Source organism: Chanodichthys erythropterus, chromosome 14 (assembly GCF_024489055.1).
Source record: "Chanodichthys erythropterus isolate Z2021 chromosome 14, ASM2448905v1, whole genome shotgun sequence".
NCBI lineage: Eukaryota > Metazoa > Chordata > Actinopteri > Cypriniformes > Xenocyprididae > Chanodichthys > Chanodichthys erythropterus.
In genome coordinates, this window is record NC_090234.1 from 12,915,784 (window position 1) to 12,935,235 (window position 19,452).

A 19,452-nucleotide genomic window follows, 5' to 3' on the forward strand; every position below is an offset into this window, starting at 1 on the left:
CTTCCTCAGTGTTTCTGTCTTGTTTTCCAGTACAAATATCTAAGGATTCTTAAATCAAGATACATTTACTGGAGAAGACAAATGACTGAAGATATTAAGTCTTATTGATTGAGTTTGTGCTTAAAACAAGAACAAATATCTGCCAGTGGCGTCAGAAAAATAAAGTTAATTCAAAGGGAAAACAAGGGAAGGGAACACATTATTTTTCTGACTCCACTGCCGTCTTTACGGGGACGTTTTGCCCATATAACACAGGGAATACCTGAACCAAACAGTAAATGTCTCTTGATTTAAGAATATTTAGATCTTTGTGCTGGAAAACAAGACAGAAATACTGAGGATTTTTGGAGTGCATTAATGCGACATCAGGATAGTTCCCATCTGTGTGTTTTATAGGTTTGATTTTTGTGGCTGAATTGTTTGTCAGAAGATCCACAAAGATCTCATACAGTATTTTAATAGTAGAACTTCAAAGTAAAGCAGTTCAAAAGTGTCTTCAGCAAAACTATTGACACCAGGAGAACTGAACAGCTGAAGCAGCGAGACCACACTGAGACAGAGCGCTTCATGATCACACAGACTGTGTGTGTGTGTCTGTGTGTGAGTGTGTGTGTGTGTGTGTGTCTCTGCGTGTGTGTGAGTGTGTATTTGTGTACCTACTTAACCCTACTTTAGGGACAAGTTTGTACTCAGAAGTGAGATAAACCTGTCAAAGTCTCTTTTTAGGAATGTCCTCATTTGTAAAAACAGCACAGATACTGAGGAAGAGCATCATTTCCTGCAGTGTGTTTCCCGTCATGAAGAGCCTCGTGGCTGAATCACTGCACAACACAAGAACTGCAGCAGCTGGACTGAAGGAAGATGATTTATTGTGTGCAGGATAAAAGAGAAGCGTAGCCTGAAGGCAGTGAGGTAACTCTTCACTCAAGTGTGATGATAAACCATGTTTCTGCCCTCAGAGAACTGAAAATGAGAGAAACGCACTTCACCGGCTGATGCACAGCCTGAGTCTGACCGGCGGGAAAGAAACGCGGTTCCACATGAGCCAGACGGATCCTGTCAGCAAATTGGTAAAAGTGGCCTACACCTTCACTCGAGGTCTGAGCAACACTTAAACAATCATAAACAGCTTCATCTCACGCAAAATCATGCCAGATGTGAAACGCATGTGAATGACCTTTTTCATTTGTTGAACTTGAAATTGATGAACTTTGCAACAATGACAGCTGATACTGAGCAGACCGTCTACTAATGACTGCTAGTTGACATGTAGTTGCAAAGTTACTTACAGTCTAGTGTCTCAAGAAGTGTTACCTGATATTACAGCACATAATTACAAAATGCATTTGATTAAATCAGCTTTGGCCTCAAAGATGAGTCCAGTCGTGTCTGTGCGGTCAGTGTTCTGCTCCACCTACACTGTTAAATCAAACAGAAGAGGTTTAAATGGACCAACATCTCTTGTTTTATTGGTGAAGTCTGTGTCCTGGTCAGTCGTCTCAGGTTTCTGTCAAATGCTGAGAGGATTAGACACACGTGCTTTTCATTTTCACATGAAAACATCACTGCTGCTCAGCATCCGCTCACGGCCGGTAGTATAAAATACACCAGCCTAGTTAGAAATGCTTTAGAAAAACTTCACTGTGTGATTTTAGCCTCTTCTACGCAGCCTAAGGGGATATGCTGATGGAAAATGATGAGATGGGAGAAAAAATATATATTACTTGGCAAAATAATTGTGTTCCTCCAAAATTTGCAAACGATTGCGTTTCTCTGCTCTGAGTGTTTTTAGCATGTGCCTGTTCGTTTGAAATGGTGTCCTGAGTGGTTGCTAGAGTGTTGCTATGCAGTTAATCTGCTCTGAGTGTTTTTAGTGTGTGCCTATGCATTTGCCAGGGTCTTCTGTGTGGTTGCTAGGGTGTTGCTATGCAGTTAATCTGCTCTGAGTGTTTTTAGTGTGTGCCTATGGGTCTTGTCAGGGTCTTCTGGTCAGTTGCTAGGGTGTTGTTATGCAGTTAATCTGCTCTGAGTGTTTTTAGCATGTGCCTTTTCGTTTGACAGGGTCTTCTGGTCAGTTGCTAGGGTGTTGTTATGCAGTTAATCTGCTCTGAGTGTTTTTAGTGTGTGTCTATGCATTTGCCAGGGTCTTCTGGTCAGTTGCTAGGGTGTTGTTATGCAGTTAATCTGCTCTGAGTGTTTTTAGTGTGTGCCTATTCGTTTGAAATGGTGTCCTGAGTGGTTGCTAGAGTGTTGCTATGCAGTTAATCTGCTCTGAGTGTTTTTAGTGTGTGCCTATTCGTTTGACAAGGTCTTCTGGTCAGTTACTAGGGTGTTGTTATGCAGTTAATCTGCTCTGAGTGTTTTTAGTGTGTGCCTATGCATTTGCCAGGGTCTTCTGTGTGGTTGCTAGGGTGTTGCTATGCAGTTAATCTGCTCTGAGTGTTTTTAGTGTGTGCCTATGCATTTGCCAGGGTCTTCTGTGTGGTTGCTAGGGTGTTGCTATGCAGTTAATCTGCTCTGAGTGTTTTTAGTGTGTGCCTATGCATTTGCCAGGGTCTTCTGTGTGGTTGCTAGGGTGTTGCTATGCAGTTAATCTGCTCTGAGTGTTTTTAGTGTGTGCCTATGGGTCTTGTCAGGGTCTTCTGGTCAGTTGCTAGGGTGTTGTTATGCAGTTAATCTGCTCTGAGTGTTTTTAGCATGTGCCTTTTCGTTTGACAGGGTCTTCTGGTCAGTTGCTAGGGTGTTGTTATGCAGTTAATCTGCTCTGAGTGTTTTTAGTGTGTGTCTATGCATTTGCCAGGGTCTTCTGGTCAGTTGCTAGGGTGCTGTTATGCAGTTAATCTGCTCTGAGTGTTTTTAGTGTGTGCCTATTCGTTTGAAATGGTGTCCTGAGTGGTTGCTAGAGTGTTGCTATGCAGTTAATCTGCTCTGAGTGTTTTTAGTGTGTGCCTATTCGTTTGACAAGGTCTTCTGGTCAGTTACTAGGGTGTTGTTATGCAGTTAATCTGCTCTGAGTGTTTTTAGTGTGTGCCTATGCATTTGCCAGGGTCTTCTGTGTGGTTGCTAGGGTGTTGCTATGCAGTTAATCTGCTCTGAGTGTTTTTAGTGTGTGCCTATGCATTTGCCAGGGTCTTCTGTGTGGTTGCTAGGGTGTTGCTATGCAGTTAATCTGCTCTGAGTGTTTTAGTGTGTGTCTATGCATTTGCCAGGGTCTTCTGTGTGGTTGCTAGGGTGTTGCTATGCAGTTAATCTGCTCTGAGTGTTTTTAGTGTGTGTCTATGCATTTCCCAGGGTCTTCTGTGTGGTTGCTAGGGTGTTGCTATGCAGTTAATCTGCTCTGAGTGTTTTTAGTGTGTGTCTATGCATTTGCCAGGGTCTTCTGGTCAGTTGCTAGGGTGTTGTTATGCAGTTGATCTGCTCTGAGTGTTTTTAGTGTGTGCCTATTCATTTGACAGGGTCTTCTGGTCAGTTGCTAGGGTGTTGTTATGCAGTTAATCTGCTCTGAGTGTTTTTAGCATGTACCTATTCATTTGAAAGGGTGTCCTGAGTGGTTGCTAGAGTGTTGCTATGCAGTTAATCTGCTCTGAGTGTTTTTAGGGTGTGCCTATTCGTTTGACAAGGTCTTCTGGTCTGTTGCTAGGGTGTTGTTATGCAGTTAATCTGCTCTGAGTGTTTTTAGCATGTGCCTATTCGTTTGACAGGGTCTTCTGGTCATTTGCTAGGGTGTTGTTATGCAGTTAATCTGCTCTGAGTGTTTTTAGTGTGTGTCTATGCATTTGCCAGGGTCTTCTGTGTGGTTGCTAGGGTGTTGCTATGCAGTTAATCTGCTCTGAGTGTTTTTAGTGTGTGCCTATTCATTTGACAGGGTCTTCTGGTCAGTTGCTAGGGTGTTGTTATGCAGTTAATCTGCTCTGAGTGTTTTTAGTGTGTGTCTATGCATTTGCCAGGGTCTTCTTGGTGGTTGCTAGGTTGTTGCTATGCAGTTAATCTGCTCTGAGTGTTTTTAGTTTGTAGCTATGCATTTGCCAGAGTGTTCTGAGTGGTTGCTATGGTGTTGCTATGCGTTTTCCAGGGTGTTGCTATATGGTTAAGCTGCTCTGAGGTTTCTGCTCTGAGTTGCCAGGGTGTTATGGGTGGTTGCTAGGGTGTTGTTATGCAGTTAAGCTGCTCTGGGTGTTTTTGAATGTGTTGCTATGTGGTTGCCAGGGTGTTGCTATGCTGTTAAGCTGTTAAAAAGCTGCACTTTTTAAGTGTTTTGCTATGTGGTTGCCAAGATATTCTGGGTGGTTGCTAGCGAGTTACTATGCAGTTAAGATGCTCTGGGTGTTTTTAAGTGTTGCTATGAAGTTTCTAGGTGTTTTCTCATATTTGGTGTTCAAGAGTCCTGCATCCGCAATCACATAATCTCAGTGGTCTCAGCATCTTCTGGTCTGTATTTGTGGTTCAGGTTCATCCTTCATTGTCTGTCTGTATTTCTCCAGCCGTTTTCTAGTGCAGCAGGTAAAAATGGTGAATCTGATCACTTAGTAAAGTAACTGCACACTTTCCTCAACAACACATGGTTTGGGGAATCATTCACATCCGGAACACAAAAACACTGTTTGCATTCAACTTTAGAGTTTTCAGCAGGCGTTTTGGCATCTCTGTTGTCTTGAGAGAGTATAGCTTTGTGTTTGCCACAAGCCATATTCTCTCTAATTCTCTGCAGATGGACCTTCATGTATTGTGCATCTGTAGGGTTTATTCAAATTCTCAAACAGGGTGTTTGTTGATGAAAATATTGTCACACACAGAGACCAATGAGATGATAAAGACCCAAAAGCAATGTAAAGAAAGATGGATGTAGTCTTGAGCTGAATCTAAAGCTGGATGAATCTAAACAACTAGTTATCACAGTGAATCTCTCTTTAGGTCAGTCGCACAAAAAGATTCCTGTTCACCAGCCCAATAACTGAAGTTGTGAATCCAGTTTTACAAAAATGTTTTTAGTTCAATGTGTTTCTTGCCATTTCTTTGTAATTAATTATCAAATAAAAAAAATCTAAGTGAATATTGATATTGATTATATTGATATAAATCACCACATTAATTTGCATACCATCTTTTTTTTGACTGAAAGTGCTTCTTTTTGACATGGAGGTCTAATAAAACCAGCTCTGAAACAGCAGCAGTTAATTTTTTTGACCATGATGAGGATTTCAAAGCGTCTTTTTACTATTATATGATCCTTAAAGTACAGGCACCTTAAAAAAAAAAACATGTATTATTGTGTTTGTTACCTCGACTTCAATGTTGTTTTTCCTTGAAGGTAACAAGCCAATTCACTGCAAAAAACTCTGTTCTTCCTCAGTCTTGTTTTCCAGCACAAATATCTAAACATTCTTAAATCAAGATACATTTACTGGAGAAGAGAAATGACTGAAGATATTAAGTCTTGTTTACTGAAAAACATATTAAAATGAATTGGCTCTATGCCTTAAACAAGAACAAATATCTGCCAATGGGCTCCAAAAAATAAACTAATGTTTTAGTTTTAGATTCTTTTGATGTCTGTCAGTAATGAACCTGGTTGGAAACAGCAGCTCAGATGTTCTGCTAAACAATATCTTTTGTTTTCTACAGAAGAACGACACTCATACAGGCTTGAAACAACAGTAAATAATGATTAGGTGAACTCTTTTAATGACCTGACACATCAGTTGAAGTTTGAGACAGCTGGTTTAACAGAGGGAAGTTTGAGTTCTTTATATACACTGTCCTAAAGACATGATGACAGGACGGATGGACGGATAGATGGTCAGCTGGTTGAGTTTTCCCAGAGGTCAACAGTCAAAGGTCAGCAGTGAAGGGCTGGAGGAGCCAAACTCTCCTCTGTAATTTACTGGCGGTCTGAAACACAAAATCAATGGACACTTTTCACATTTTCATGGTTCTCAGAAGCAGAAGTTGTCATAAGCTATTTTTACATCCAAAGGTGCGAATTTAACCTATGCACAAAATTGAAATATCGTGTAAAACATTTGCGAATAAAGCAGCATTTCCATCCCATGTGTTCAAGAGAACAAAATCATCACTTCCTGGGAAATTGGTGCAAAATTGGTTCCCAAACTGTGGCTCTTTTTCCCACCATCATAAATGAGTTTGTCTCAGAGCGTCAGACGAAACACAATAAACTCATGTACATGGATGCTGGTGTTTGGGAACACAATCCTGTGAGACGCTTCTGGAGGAATTAAACCAAATCATTCTGATGACAGACTTTGACTCAGACGTTTCAGAACCACCAAACCAACATTTGAGATGCTGCGATGCGATTGGTCCACTGGTTAGTCCAGTTATCCAATCACAGCCTCTGCTGAGGCAAAGTCAGATTAGTTTTTTTGTTGCACCGGATTTATTCTGTAAAAGTGCTTCCATTGTAGTTTTTGCACATTGTCTTATACCATAAAAAAAATGATCCACCTCAATTGAGCTCATAATTTTTTTATGTGCATTTTAGAATTCATGGTGTTTCCTTCCAGTGTTTTTATGTGATTTCCCAAAAGGTGCTGCAACTACAGTGTTTCCTTTAAAAAGACTAAAAATATTTGCTCTACGGCTTCAGCAAATGTTCAGCAGTATGGAAGTGATATTGTGTTTAATTGAATTACACTTGAAATGGAGAGCAAAGCAGATGTTCATGCATGTCATGGAAAATGTTCTAGTAAACACTGAATTCTTCTTGCAGATCTTAATTTAAAGAGAAGGTTTAATTTCAAGCACGGTCCTGAAATCTTTTAGAGGAACCAAATGCTCTCGTGTTTTCAGGAAATGTCATCTGCTCACTTTTGTTCTCTAGATCATCTCTGCTGATTGTTGGCCGGCTGTTGAAGCCCTTTTTTTTTTTGCTGTAAATGACACAAGCAACTTTATTTAGCAGCACTACAGCTCAGTGAAATCACAAAATAAATTCAATCAGATGCCTTCTGACACCTATGGAAGCTTGTTTGTTAATATTATATAAAGGTACACTATGTAACTTTGGGCTCTCTAGTGTTTAAAAACAAAACTGCATGCATTTTTTGCAGAAGAACATTATTTTGGCTGTGCTTATGACTCATAAAACATTCACTATTAGGTTTAAGAGAAATAACCAGTTTAGAAGGATCTCAAGCTTTCTAGCTGAAGACATTACTGTAGCTTTACCTATTAATAGACATGGTACACATTGTAAAAAAAAAAAAGTTTAGTCAACTTGAAATGTGAAGTTGTACCAAGTGACAACTTGGATATTTGAGTTGACTAAACTTAAAAATTTTAAGGCAGCATCTCAACTTACTATGATTTGGGACACACTAATTCTATTATCTAATTCACACTAATTCTAATTCTACTATTTAGGACGGATAGTATGCGAATTAAGATGCAGTTTGGACGTCAGTGCCACTGAAACAGTCGATATATTTGAGTATTTTCCTTCTATAGATGTTATTTCCCTAAATCACATCTTGTGTAAGTCCTGTCTGTAGGAACAAAATATCAAAGACATTTTTCAGCTCCCCACATTTTAATAGGCAACCATTTTATAGCAAAAGAAAAGAGAAAACCCTAAGTCAACTTTAAAGGTTTAAAAATAGACTCACAATTCATTACAGAAGAACAGTTTGTATTTGTTCAATGTGTGCGCAGGCGAATACTTGAACTTTTTGCTTCAACAATCAAAGACACTGATAAAAGATAAATTTCAGTCTCTAAACGACTCGACTCAAAGGATCAACTTCATGAACTCATTGGGAATCTAATGACTTATAAAGGCCAGTAAAACTCAAAACTGTTTTAAATTCTTTTATTCTGAAGTTAGTGGCATCAGATTGAGAGATCGGTAACAAGATTTGTATGGTGTTTTCTGAACAGATTGTGGACTGAAACATTGCTCTATTGCTGTTGAATCAACTATAATATGATAAACCTCACATTAATGGCACGTAAAATCCAAACAAACTGCGGTTTGTCACTTTTTGTGTCAGATGTCTTTACGTTTAAGTGGGCAATTCTTGAACAGAATAAGTTGCATTGAAAACTAGAGTTTATGATGTTAATCAAACATTTTTCTAAGAGATTTCTAAGAGGTTTGTCATATAAAGGCGGTTATAAATGGCTGAATGTATGGAGGAAAAGAGCTACAAATCAATAAGCAAATAGATGTTAGAAAAAAAAAAAAAAAAGACTGATTGGAATTAATATGCAAATAATTCTTACTTAAATGAAAAAAATGTAGAGATACACTACCGAAGGTACTATAGCCCTTATTATAATTGTTAGTTTAGTTTTCCCCCAATGGGAATGAACCATGAGAAGGAAAATGATGAAAATTGGCACACTTGTAGTGATTGTAATGAAAAGTAATCTGACCAACTTTGGGGTCTCTAGAACCAACTCCATAGCGCCACCACAAGTTCAAAAATTCACATTTGAAACGGTTATAACTTTTGAACCCGATGATCTAGAAAAATGAAACTTAGTGCACCTAATTCCTCTCTTCATGCTGATCACATTTTATTATTATTATTATTATTTTTGATTATTATCAATGTTGAAAACAGTTGTGCTGCTTCATATTTTTGTGGAAACCGTCATAAACTACAATTCAAAAGTTTGGGGTCAGTAAGACATATAAAGCAGTAAAGACATGTTACAAAAGTTTATATTTCAAATAAATGCTGTTCTTTTGCACTTTCTATTCATCAAAGAATCCTGAAAAATAAAATGTATGACGTTTCCACAAAGATATGAACAGAACAGAAATGTTTCTTGAGCAGCAAATCATCATATCAGAATGATTTCTGAAGGATCATGTGACACTGAAGACTGGAGTAATGATGCTGAAAATTCAGAAATAAATTACACTTTACTATATATTCACATAGAAAATAGCTGATTTACATTCTAATTATATTTCACAATTATTACTGTATTTTTGATCAAATAAATGCAGCCTTGGTGAGCAGAAGAGACTTTCAGAAACATTAAAAATCTTAATTACTCCAGCCTTTCGCCCGCTTGTGTACTAAGACTGGAAGATCTAAGCTCACTTCTGATTCTCCACAGATGAGTTTCCGCCTGAATAACTGCAGAAGCAGACCTCACCTGTCCACCTTCTGTTCTCCTCCACACTTCCCAGAGATGAAAGAGCGACAGATCCATCAGACTCCTCCTGCTGCATCACATCTGGAAACATTTAAAACTTCTATTCGTCTTCAGCAGAGCACAAGGTGAATGTGAATGTAGTGCAAAAGCTCAATGTTCTCCTGAAAAATGAGACACCTGAGATCTGATGTGCACATTTTTACTCGACGTAACAGCAAACTAACATCCAACTCTTACCATTTCTGGCAAATGTGAACATGAGCAACTCAAAAGTGCAGGAATCCTGAGAATAAACACCTAAAGATTGTTAGACATACAGTAATGAGCAAAAGTCCGGTCTAGGAAAGTAGACTTTTAACCACTACTGTATATCTGTCACAAAGAAAACAATGTTCCAAATGTTTATCTGATGATTTAAATATTTATCTTTTTCTAGGACATGCTTCAGGAGAAACATCAAAATAAATAAACATCAACAGGGTGATTATTTTGAAACAGTCTAATAAATATCAATTTATTTTTATTATATAAAATTATATAATATTTATAATACACAATTTATTTTTATATTAAAAATACTATTACAGTAAATTGCAATAATCATGTCCCAGATTATTACCATAATATTAAAAAGATAGCTCATGACAAAATCTCATATTTGTCCATTTAATTTTTCTTAACACTTTTACACGAATGTCTCCCTCTGCTGGATGCATTCATGAAAATCACTAGATTCAAATGTATCAGTGTGATTTTGATCAAACAGGATGGAATGTTTTAAAGAAACACAAACTAAAACCATAAAACTTCACAGAATTCTTCCATTGATTTCAAATGTACTCCATTGTGATGATGAAGTGATATGATTGTCGCTTTACAATAAGGTTCTATTTATTAACGAGAAATCTATTCATATTGGTTAATGCTAGTTAATATAAATGTGTTAACTTTTGATTTGAGTAAATGTTGAAAATAACATTAAGTTTAATAAAGGCTGTAGAAATATCGTTCATTGTTAGCTCATTTAGTTAAACTAAAAAGAAACCATAATGTAAAGTGTCACCAAAATGTTTAATATTTAATGTAAAAAATGTCAGGACAATATTTAAAAAGTTTAAATATTTACTTTCAGACAAACATGATGAAGACATGACAATGTTCTGCACAGCAGGACTGATTCTCTTTATGTTAAATCAACACAGGAGCTTCCCTTCTTCTGAAGCACTGCTATCATCACACTCGTTCATCCTTCACTGTCTGGAGTCTGAAGTGTTTGTTTCGGAGCAGGAGCAGAAGGGGAAGGTCCCGCAGCAGGGCTGCAGCCACGGCTTCCACAGGACGTTTCTCCACGTCAGCTGTTTCTCCACCCGCGTCAGAGTTTTGCGGTGGTCCTTCACGGCCCGTCCCACGCGCTCCAGCACCTCTGCGAACCGCGGCTCCGTCTCCGGTGAGAGCGGACGGCTCTCTGATGGGTCCCTGCTGAGATCGAACACCAGCGGCGGGTTGTGGTACGTCACGAAGTCCCCGTGACACATGCACACCTTGGTGTCGTAACAGCCGATGGCTCCCGCTGGAGAAAAGTTCGGTGTGAAGAAATGGACCTTGAAGATGGAGTCACCTGAGGAGGGCATGTTTCATCTTTAATAGTGTTGATTAATAAAATAAATGATCATTTTGATGTCTTTCACAGTATGTGGGTAATCTAGTGTCTCGTTCAGACAGAGATGAGTGTGTGTGTGTGTGTGTGTGTGAGAGACGTCACTCACTGTCGTGCGGATGCCAGCGCACAGCGTTCAGATACATGCCGCAGTAATGGAACATGAACTCGTGCTCCGAGCGGTTGGTTTTGCCCTCTAACAGCGGCATCAGGTCACGGCCGTCCAGGATCCTCAGGGCACACACACACAAACACACTTACAACAGACCGGACCATTCCTTTACACATATAAACATCTAGACAAAATACGCTGGTTGCTACGGCATTCTGTCTAGGGTGTTTTGGGTGGTGGCTAAAGTGTTGTTAGGGTATTATATAGATAAAGATGACTTGACTTCTAGGTGGTTGCAAAAGTGTTGATGGTGGTTGCTACATGGTTACTAGGGTGTCCTGGTGGTTGCTAGGGTGATGCAAGGGTGTTCTGTGTGGTTGCCAAGTGTTACTAGGGTGTACTATAAATAAAGGTGACTTGACTTCTGGGTGGTTGCTATGGTGTTGGTATATGGTGTTGGCTATGGTAATGCTAGAGTGTTCTAGGTGGTTGCTAAAGTGTTGCTAAGGTGCAATATAAACAAAGGTGACTTAACTTCTGGGTGGTTGCTAAAATGTTTCTAGAGTGTTTAGGGTGGTTGCTAGGGTGTTGCTATAGTAGTGTTAGAGTGTTCTAGGTGGTTGTTAAAGTGTTACTAGGGTGACCTATAAATAAAGGTGATTTTACTTCTGGGTAATTGTTAAAGCATTGCTCCGTGATTGCTAGAGTGTTTAGGGTGGTTGCTATGGTAATGCTAGAGTGTTCTAGGTGGTTTCTAGAGTGATACAAGGGTATTCTGGGTGGTTGCTAAAATGTTGCTAGGGTGTACTATAAGTAAGGATGACTCGACTACTGGGTGGTTGCTAAAGCGTTGTTAGGTGTTTGCTATATGGTTACTAGGGTGTCCTGGTGGTTGCTAGGATGATGCAAGGGTGTTATGTGTGGTTGCTAAGTGTTCCTAGGGTGTTCTATAAATAAAGGTGACTTGACTTCTGGGTGGTTGCTAAGGTTTTCAGGGTGGTTGCTATGGTGTTGCTATGGTGGCTGCTTAAGTGTTGCTAGGGTGTTGCTAGTGTAATGTTAAAGTGATCTAAGTGGTTGTTAAAGTGTTACTAGGGTGTACTGTAAATAAAGGTGATTTGACTTCTGGGTAATTGTTAAATCATTGCTATGTGGTTGCTAGAGTGTTTAGGGTGGTTGCTAGGGTGTTGCTATGGTAATGCTAGAGTGTTCTAGGTGGTTGCTAGGGTGTTGCTATGGTAATGCTAGAGTGTTCTAAGTGGTTGCTAGAGTGATGCTAGGCTATACTGATATAATCTGTATTAGCTGTGTAGGGTATAAAGTGTGTATTGCTGTCTGACCTACAGTAAAATACTGTTATTGTGTTGTACCTGTCCTCCGGCAGCGTTCCCCCAGCGAGCTTCACCACTGTGGGAAAAACATCCATCAGACTTGTTGGTTCTGACACCTGTTGACCTGCAGTGAGACGCCCGGGCCAGTGGAATATTCCCGGCACTCGGATTCCTCCCTCCCAGCCGCCCATGGCTTTACCACCTAAACATAAGAGTGTCAGTATAAACACAAAATCATACACTGTATTTGCCTGTGTTTTATTCTTTTTGGAGCTTAACTCGGCACCAGGTTCAGACAGGTGTGGAGCGACATTAGGTTGAGTAAATGTTGACAGGATGATAATCCCATCTGAGTGTTTGTACCTCGATATATCCCGTTCCAGCCTCCTCTCTGAGCGTCTTCGATGTGGCCGCCATGATCAGATGTGAAGTAAATCAAGGTTTTCTCCAACAGGCCGAACCTTTCGATGGTCTTCCTCATTCTACCTGTGACCAAACATGTGATCTTTACTCGCAGTCACATTTCAGACCTTGATGCGATTGAGCTTTTTATGTTACAATAATTGTTATATTGTTACATTTGATTCATGACAAGAAAAGAAGAGAAATAAGTTCTATTTTGCATGACTTTATTTTAAAGATCGTTTTGCATTGTGGTATTAAATTATAACTAGGTAATTTACGGGTAATTTTTAGGGTGTTCTGAATAGTTGCTAGGGCATCGCTAGGGTGATGCTAGAGTGTTCTGGGTTTTGGTATAATGTTGCTAGGTATTTGTTAGGGTTTTCCGGATGGTTGCTAGGGTGATGCTTCATCTTTCTGGGTTGTTAATACAGTGCTGCTAGGGTGTTCTGGATGGTTTCTAGGGTGATGCTAGAGTTTTTTGGGTTGTTGCTATAGTGTTGCTAGGGTGTTCTGTATGGTTGCTAGGGCATTGCCAGGGTGATGCTAGAGTGTTCTGGGTGGTTGCTAGTCTGATTTAAGATATGATGCTTTCTTTCTTTGTGGATTTATCTATTCAGAATGACATTTTACTGTAGCAGTAAAACTTCTCATGATTTGTAAACAAATCAAAAGCTGTGGTCTGTTGTGCTGCCCACCAATCATGTTAGAGCACCCAGCAATAGAAACACCCACTGTGACCAACAGTAAAGACACTCAAAGATCTCCAGTGATACATTACTGTCAGCATGATGCTGGAAAGAACAGAAATCTATCACTTACCGACCATAGAGTCCACTTCTTCAACGTTGTCCCCATACAGCCCATGTTTGCTCTTTCCTGCGAAGCCCTCGGACACGAAGAGGGGCGTGTGCACGTGTGCCAGTGACAGGAAGAGCAGGAAGGGCCCGTCTCTGTGTCTGACATCATAAATCACAAGATGAACAGAAATCAAAGAAGTTTCCCACTGCAGGCACAAGAAACAGCCCATAATCGTAAGCGTGAGAACGCCAGGAGACATACAGCTGATCTGTCAGGACAGGTCTAATGTTTTCTGCATTACCACATTATGAAGCAAGCATGCATGCAAATGAGCATTAAAGCTTCCTGTTCACAGGTGAATCTCAGCAAACACATGTGCAGACCATATATCAGCAGAAATTCAAAAGAAACAAATGAATTATATTTTGCATTAAAAAATTAAGTTTTTAAAGATGGTTTTGCATTGTTTGGCATTTAAATAGAACAAGTTAATTCACTGGGGTGTTCCGGGTGGTTGATAGGGTGCTCTGAGTGGTTGCTAGGGCATTGCTAGGGTGATATTGGGGTGTTCTGGGTGGTTGCTAGGGTGTTGCTAAAATGATGCTAGGGTGTTCTGGATGGTTGCTAGGATGATACTAGGGTGTTCTGGGTGGTTTTAGTTCTGTGTGGTTACTAGGGCATTGCTAAGATGATATTAGAGTGTTCCAGGTGGTTGCTAAAGTGTTACTATGATGCTCTGGGTGGTTGCCAGGGCATTGCTAGGATGATATTAGGGTATTCTGGGTGGTTGCTAAAGTGTTGCTAGGGTGTTCTGGGTGGTTGCTAAATTGTTGTTAGGGAATTCTCGGTGGTTACTAGGGCATTGCTAGGATGATTTTAGGGTATTCTGGGTGGTTGCTAAAGTGTCACTAGGGAGTTCTGGGTGGTTGCCAGGGCATTGCTAGGATGATATTAGGGTATTCTGGGTGGTTGCTAAAGTGTTGTTAGGGAATTCTCGGTGGTTGCTAGGGCATTGCTAGGATGATTTTAGGGTATTCTGGGTGGTTGCTAAAGTGTCACTAGGGAGTTCTGGGTGGTTGCCAGGGCATTGCTAGGATGATATTATGATGTTCTGGGTGGTTGCCAGGGTGTTGCTAGGATGATACTATGATATTCTGAGCGGTTGCTAGGGCGTTGCTACTGCTAGTGTGATATTAGGGTGTTCTGTGTTGCTAGGCAGTTGCTATGTGGTTGCTGACTGCGGTTAAACTGCTCTCACTGAGCCTGACGCACATCCCACCTCTCCACAAACTGCTCCGCTTCACGCATGAGCCGTGCATTCAGCGTTTCTGGATTCATGGGCTGCTCCACCACCTCGCCGTTCCTCATGATGATGCAGTTCCAGGTCCTCAGGAGTTCAAAGGGCACGAACCACACAGAGAAGCTCAGCAGAGACAGAACAGCCAGAAACACCAAGAGTGCCAGACGGACCTGCAGCAGCCCGAAGCCCCGGACCAGAAGCAGCGTGAGAAACGCGAGCGCCAGCAGCGCAGAAATCTGTCTCAGCATTATCTGCAGGTCCACCAGGACATCTTTACCTTCTCCGGGCTTGCAGTCATTGAAGAAGGTGAAGGGCAGCCCATAAAAGAAATCAAAGCCGTGATTGTTGGGATGGTGGCAGTGATCGTTTCTGCTCTCACAGTTCACACCCAAATGCCACTTACCTGCAGAGTAAACACAGTGTAAAGACACCAGGACATCAAAATGAGTTTATCCTGTTAGCCGTCACCCCTCCTTTTGAGCATAGAACTCTACACTCAGCAGATTACTGCATGAAGTGAAAGCACATGCAAAAAAAGTGTAAAAAAAGATAGAATTTAAGTTTACTGTAAAGCAAATCTACTAGAGCTGCACGATTATTCAGTTCCTAAAAGACAGCGATTCGTCTCCGTCTATTAAAGCTTTGACAAGTACGATCACAGTGAACATTCAGATCCGAGTTCTGATCCAGAGAGAGCCGCTGTCATGTATAGATATGAAACAATCATTCAGATTATCACAGAAGTACTGGAATAAAAGTTCGGGTATAAACACTGATGTCTACAGTAGTGATCGAAATAAAGTAAATCAGCTTTTGAAAGTAACTCGACGCTTCAAATAAAGATTGTTTAAGTTACATCATTATACCAGTAGGTGGCGATAAGTGACTGTCAAAAAAATGTATTTCTCATTGAATCATTATTTCAAGAGATTTGTTCAAAAACGCTGATTCATCCAGTAATGAAACAAGTGAAGTTTTTTTTAAGTGAGTCATTGAATCATTCATTCCACCTGATTTATTTTTTAAATAATTACTTTAAATTAATTATATATATATATATTTATTTATTTTTAAATAGACTGCAGCAATTAACATTTTGTTAGAACCTCTAGTAAATTGCCTGTTATTTTGTTTAGTTGTCTGTTCAGAATCATGATTTCTATTTGAAACAAAAAAAAAATCATGATTCTCAATTTATCCAGAATTGTGCAGCTCTAAAATGTACTGAAATAAACCTTTTATGCTATTTACAAAATAAATATTTTTCTATATAATTTTGGCCTCTAAAATTACTAGACAATGTCTAACCAAATCTTGTTCCAAATTTGAAGCTGATATCACAAAAATATTCTTTATCCCGAACAAACAGGAAAACAGCTCTCATTGCATCTGCTTGTTGGAGAAGGTGTTATAAGAATGAACGGACAGTGATATCTATGGACTTTTAATGTAATCAGCTAGTTCTTTTTATTGTTTTTATTTTATTCTATTTTAATATTCTAATGTTAGTGAGAAGAAGATAAATAAGAACTTTTAGATATCAATCTGCATATGTGATGGTCATCGTTTCTGCTCATCTTTGCTCACTCCTTTGAAGGCATCTTGAGTAAAACAGTTTTATATTTAACAAAGCACATACAGTACAAAGACCTGAACTAGAAGTGATGCGACCTGTTTTACAGAATATGGAAGTTTGATGTGCATAACCTGTATTGAGGCAGCTAAAAGTACCATTTCTATGATAAGACAATGTCCAATTTCAAAAAGTGTTCAAAGGGACAGTTCACTTACGGGATACAGGCTTGGAACAACATAAGAGCGAATATATGAACATTTTATTGAACAACCTCTCCTTTCAATGGTTTTCTTTGTGCATGCTATAATTTTTTTATGCATGCAATAATTTTTACTACTGTATATGCATACACCTTTTCTTTATGCATTAATTTTTTATGCATATTATAATTTAAGGACATCTTTGCGACTGATTCACCAGTATGTATTAAGTGTCTTACCCACAATGCCGGTGGTGTAACCCTGCTTTTGCAGAAGTTTAGCAAAGGTGGTTTCATTAGGTGGAAGTCCTCCCGATCCGGCGAGGAAAAGAATCACCTGCACTCGGCCGGTGCTGCCCAGACCTTCACATCAACACAGACACAAACACGTTACCGTATCACACCAATAAACCCCATCAGATCAATAAACCTCACATTCTGAGATTAACTAATCAGCCGAGTGCTTTGGTTTATAGGCCTAGATGACTGACATCCTAAAGGCCCGTTCACACCAAAGACGATAACTATAACCATAATGATAAAGATATAATTCTAAAAATCACTCTAAAAACATAAAAATCACTACGATAAAAACATTGACAGCCAATCAGAATCCATCCTGCTTTAAACAGCTTGAGCATTTAAAGCGACAGTCGCTGAGATCTTTAAAGCAGGATGGATCTCAAGTCAATATGACATTCACAACTAATTTTTCTTTCAATTATGTGACGCATTTCAGAGTCAACCTGGACGGGTTTTTGGTTCCTCACCGGCGCGTAGAGCGTAGCGGCCCGTCATGAAGGCGGTTCTGCTGGGAGTGCAGAGAGGAGCGGCGGAGATGTGCTGGGTCAGTTTCACTCCGTCTGCGGCCAGACGATCTATGTTTGGAGTGCTTCAAACACATGACAACAACTATCAGAGAAAGACATTTACGGATTAATGCAGTACGTGAAAACAGTTTCTTCCTCAGTGTTTCTGTCTTGTTTTCCAGCACAAATATCTAAACATTCTTAAATCAAGATACATTTACTGGAGAAGCAAAATGACTGAAGATATTAAGAACTGCATGCTGAAAATGAAGTGAGTTTATGCTTAAAATAAGAACAAAATTGCATGATTTTCTTACTATCTTGAGTCATTTTGCTTCTTCAGTAAATGTATCTTAATTTAAGAATGTTTAGATATTTGTGCTGGAAAACAACAAAGAAATGCGGAGGAAGAAGTTAATTTTTGCAGTGCATATGCTGTTATTTTTTTCTGGGAAGCACAAAATATGAAATGAAGAATCTTCATAGTGACCACAACTGTTCAAGCTCTAAAAGGACAGAAAAGTACAAAAATACATTTAATTAATTTGAAGTAATTATTTAAAAAAAAAAAAAAATGGGTTGAATGAATGATTCAATGACTCACTCAATTACTTCAATCGTTTTTGAACAAATCTCTTGAATGAATGATTCATTGACAAATACACGTTTTCATAAGTCACTTGTCGCCACCTACTGGTGTAACGATGTAATTAAAACAATCTTTATTTGAAGCGTCAAGTTACTTTCAAAAGCTGATTTACTCTATTTTAATCTCTACTGTAGACATCAGTGTTTATAACTGAACTATAAACTTTTCTCCAATACTGATAATCTGAATGATTGTAAGACAGAAATAATGATACTGTGTGGTTGAAAAGAGTGTTTGTGAAGCTGTTTCATATCTATACATAACAACAGCTCTCTCTGGATCAGAACTAAAAAATCTCAAGTATTCCAAGGACAAAATAACATTATATGGGTCTTCAACAACATAAACAATGACAGAATCTTAATTTTAAACACAATTATTCTTTTAATAAGTGCAGCTTTATTTACTTGATGGTGTCATTTCCATAGCAGCCGATATCTCCAATGCCCAGATCATCCACCATCATCAGGACGAAGTTGGGTCTGGAATCATGATCTGCATTTGTGACACATAAGCTGGACTGGAAAAGAACCAGAAAACCAGCAAGAAACCTGCAAAAGCACACCAGAGATTAGTTTCTCTGATCTCTGATCAATATGTGTTATGACATCTGCATCATGCACCAAACCTCAAGCTCCTGTTTTCCATCAGCATCTGTAGATGAAGTTCCTCTAAACTGCAGGTGAGATGATTGACATGTTCAGATTGATCCGTCAGCAGAAAATACCCGGAAGAACTTTGACTTGTTAAATACAGGTGTGCAGAATGCATGGAAACTCTGCTGAAGTTTGAACATCAGCTGATTTAATCATTGATTTATTAACAGCTGGATCATAAAAAACAATCACAGGAAAGATCAATGCGCTTCATTTAATGCTGCTGACAGCTGCTTTCTTTACACATATCAGCTCAGATTCTCTCTTTAAGGCTTCTTTTATTCGCTTACCTTCTCTTAAACAGTCAGTTTTCCTGGTTCTTCACAAGATTTGCCGACAGGATATTCCACATTCCCCCTGCACTCGTGAAGCAGCACTCTTACCGTAAACACTCACATATAGACGCATATGTCAATGAGCGAGCCAAACAAACTCAGTTTATTTGAAAATTATCTACTAATTTTAACATAATCAATGCAGTTAGTTCGACACATTCCTAAGTGATTGATATATTTTGTTGTTTTATTTTAAACAGAGTGTGTTAAAAGAGTATGCGCTTATATTTGACACTGTACGGTAGATTCGAACAAAGAGCCTTTTACCAAAGTCCCAAAGTCTTTGCTTGCTTTTTCATCGCTCATTTTGTTTGCCAGGAAAATCTGCTTATGCACAACTCAAACATTTAATGTGTGCAATAATTACAAAATATTACTTTGAAACGTTTAATAATATTATGCATTATACCACAATTTAAATTATTGCTATTATTATCATTGATGATTATTTACAGAGTGTTTATTATTTTGAATATGAGCTAAACATGTAGTGAGTTCA

At 39.1% G+C, this 19,452-nt stretch overlaps 1 protein-coding gene and 1 long non-coding RNA gene across 3 annotated transcripts; one reads left to right on the plus strand and one right to left on the minus strand.

The window, feature by feature from the left end:
• Window positions 1–851: 851 nt before the first annotated feature.
• On the plus strand, window positions 852–10,455 carry LOC137035806 (uncharacterized). The gene is made up of 3 exons (XR_010897119.1): window positions 852–1,098; window positions 9,088–9,251; window positions 10,329–10,455. It is a non-coding gene; the product is annotated as an uncharacterized lncRNA (long non-coding RNA).
• On the minus strand, window positions 10,265–18,973 carry arsh (arylsulfatase H). 2 transcript variants are annotated; one of them, XM_067409490.1, is made up of 11 exons: window positions 18,909–18,973; window positions 18,591–18,638; window positions 18,370–18,513; window positions 17,275–17,396; window positions 16,745–16,867; window positions 14,709–15,132; window positions 13,451–13,587; window positions 12,590–12,712; window positions 12,266–12,428; window positions 10,893–11,014; window positions 10,265–10,744 (listed from the first exon to the last, which is right to left on the minus strand). In XM_067409490.1, the coding sequence occupies exons 2-11, from the start codon at window positions 18,614–18,616 to the stop codon at window positions 10,377–10,379; spliced, it is 1,752 nt and encodes a 583-aa protein (XP_067265591.1). In that variant the 5' UTR covers window positions 18,617–18,638; window positions 18,909–18,973; the 3' UTR covers window positions 10,265–10,376. The 2 variants fall into 2 exon arrangements, with proteins under 2 accessions (XP_067265591.1, XP_067265589.1); XM_067409488.1 differs by having other exon boundaries at window positions 18,591–18,743; window positions 18,909–18,968.
• Window positions 18,974–19,452: the final 479 nt, after the last annotated feature.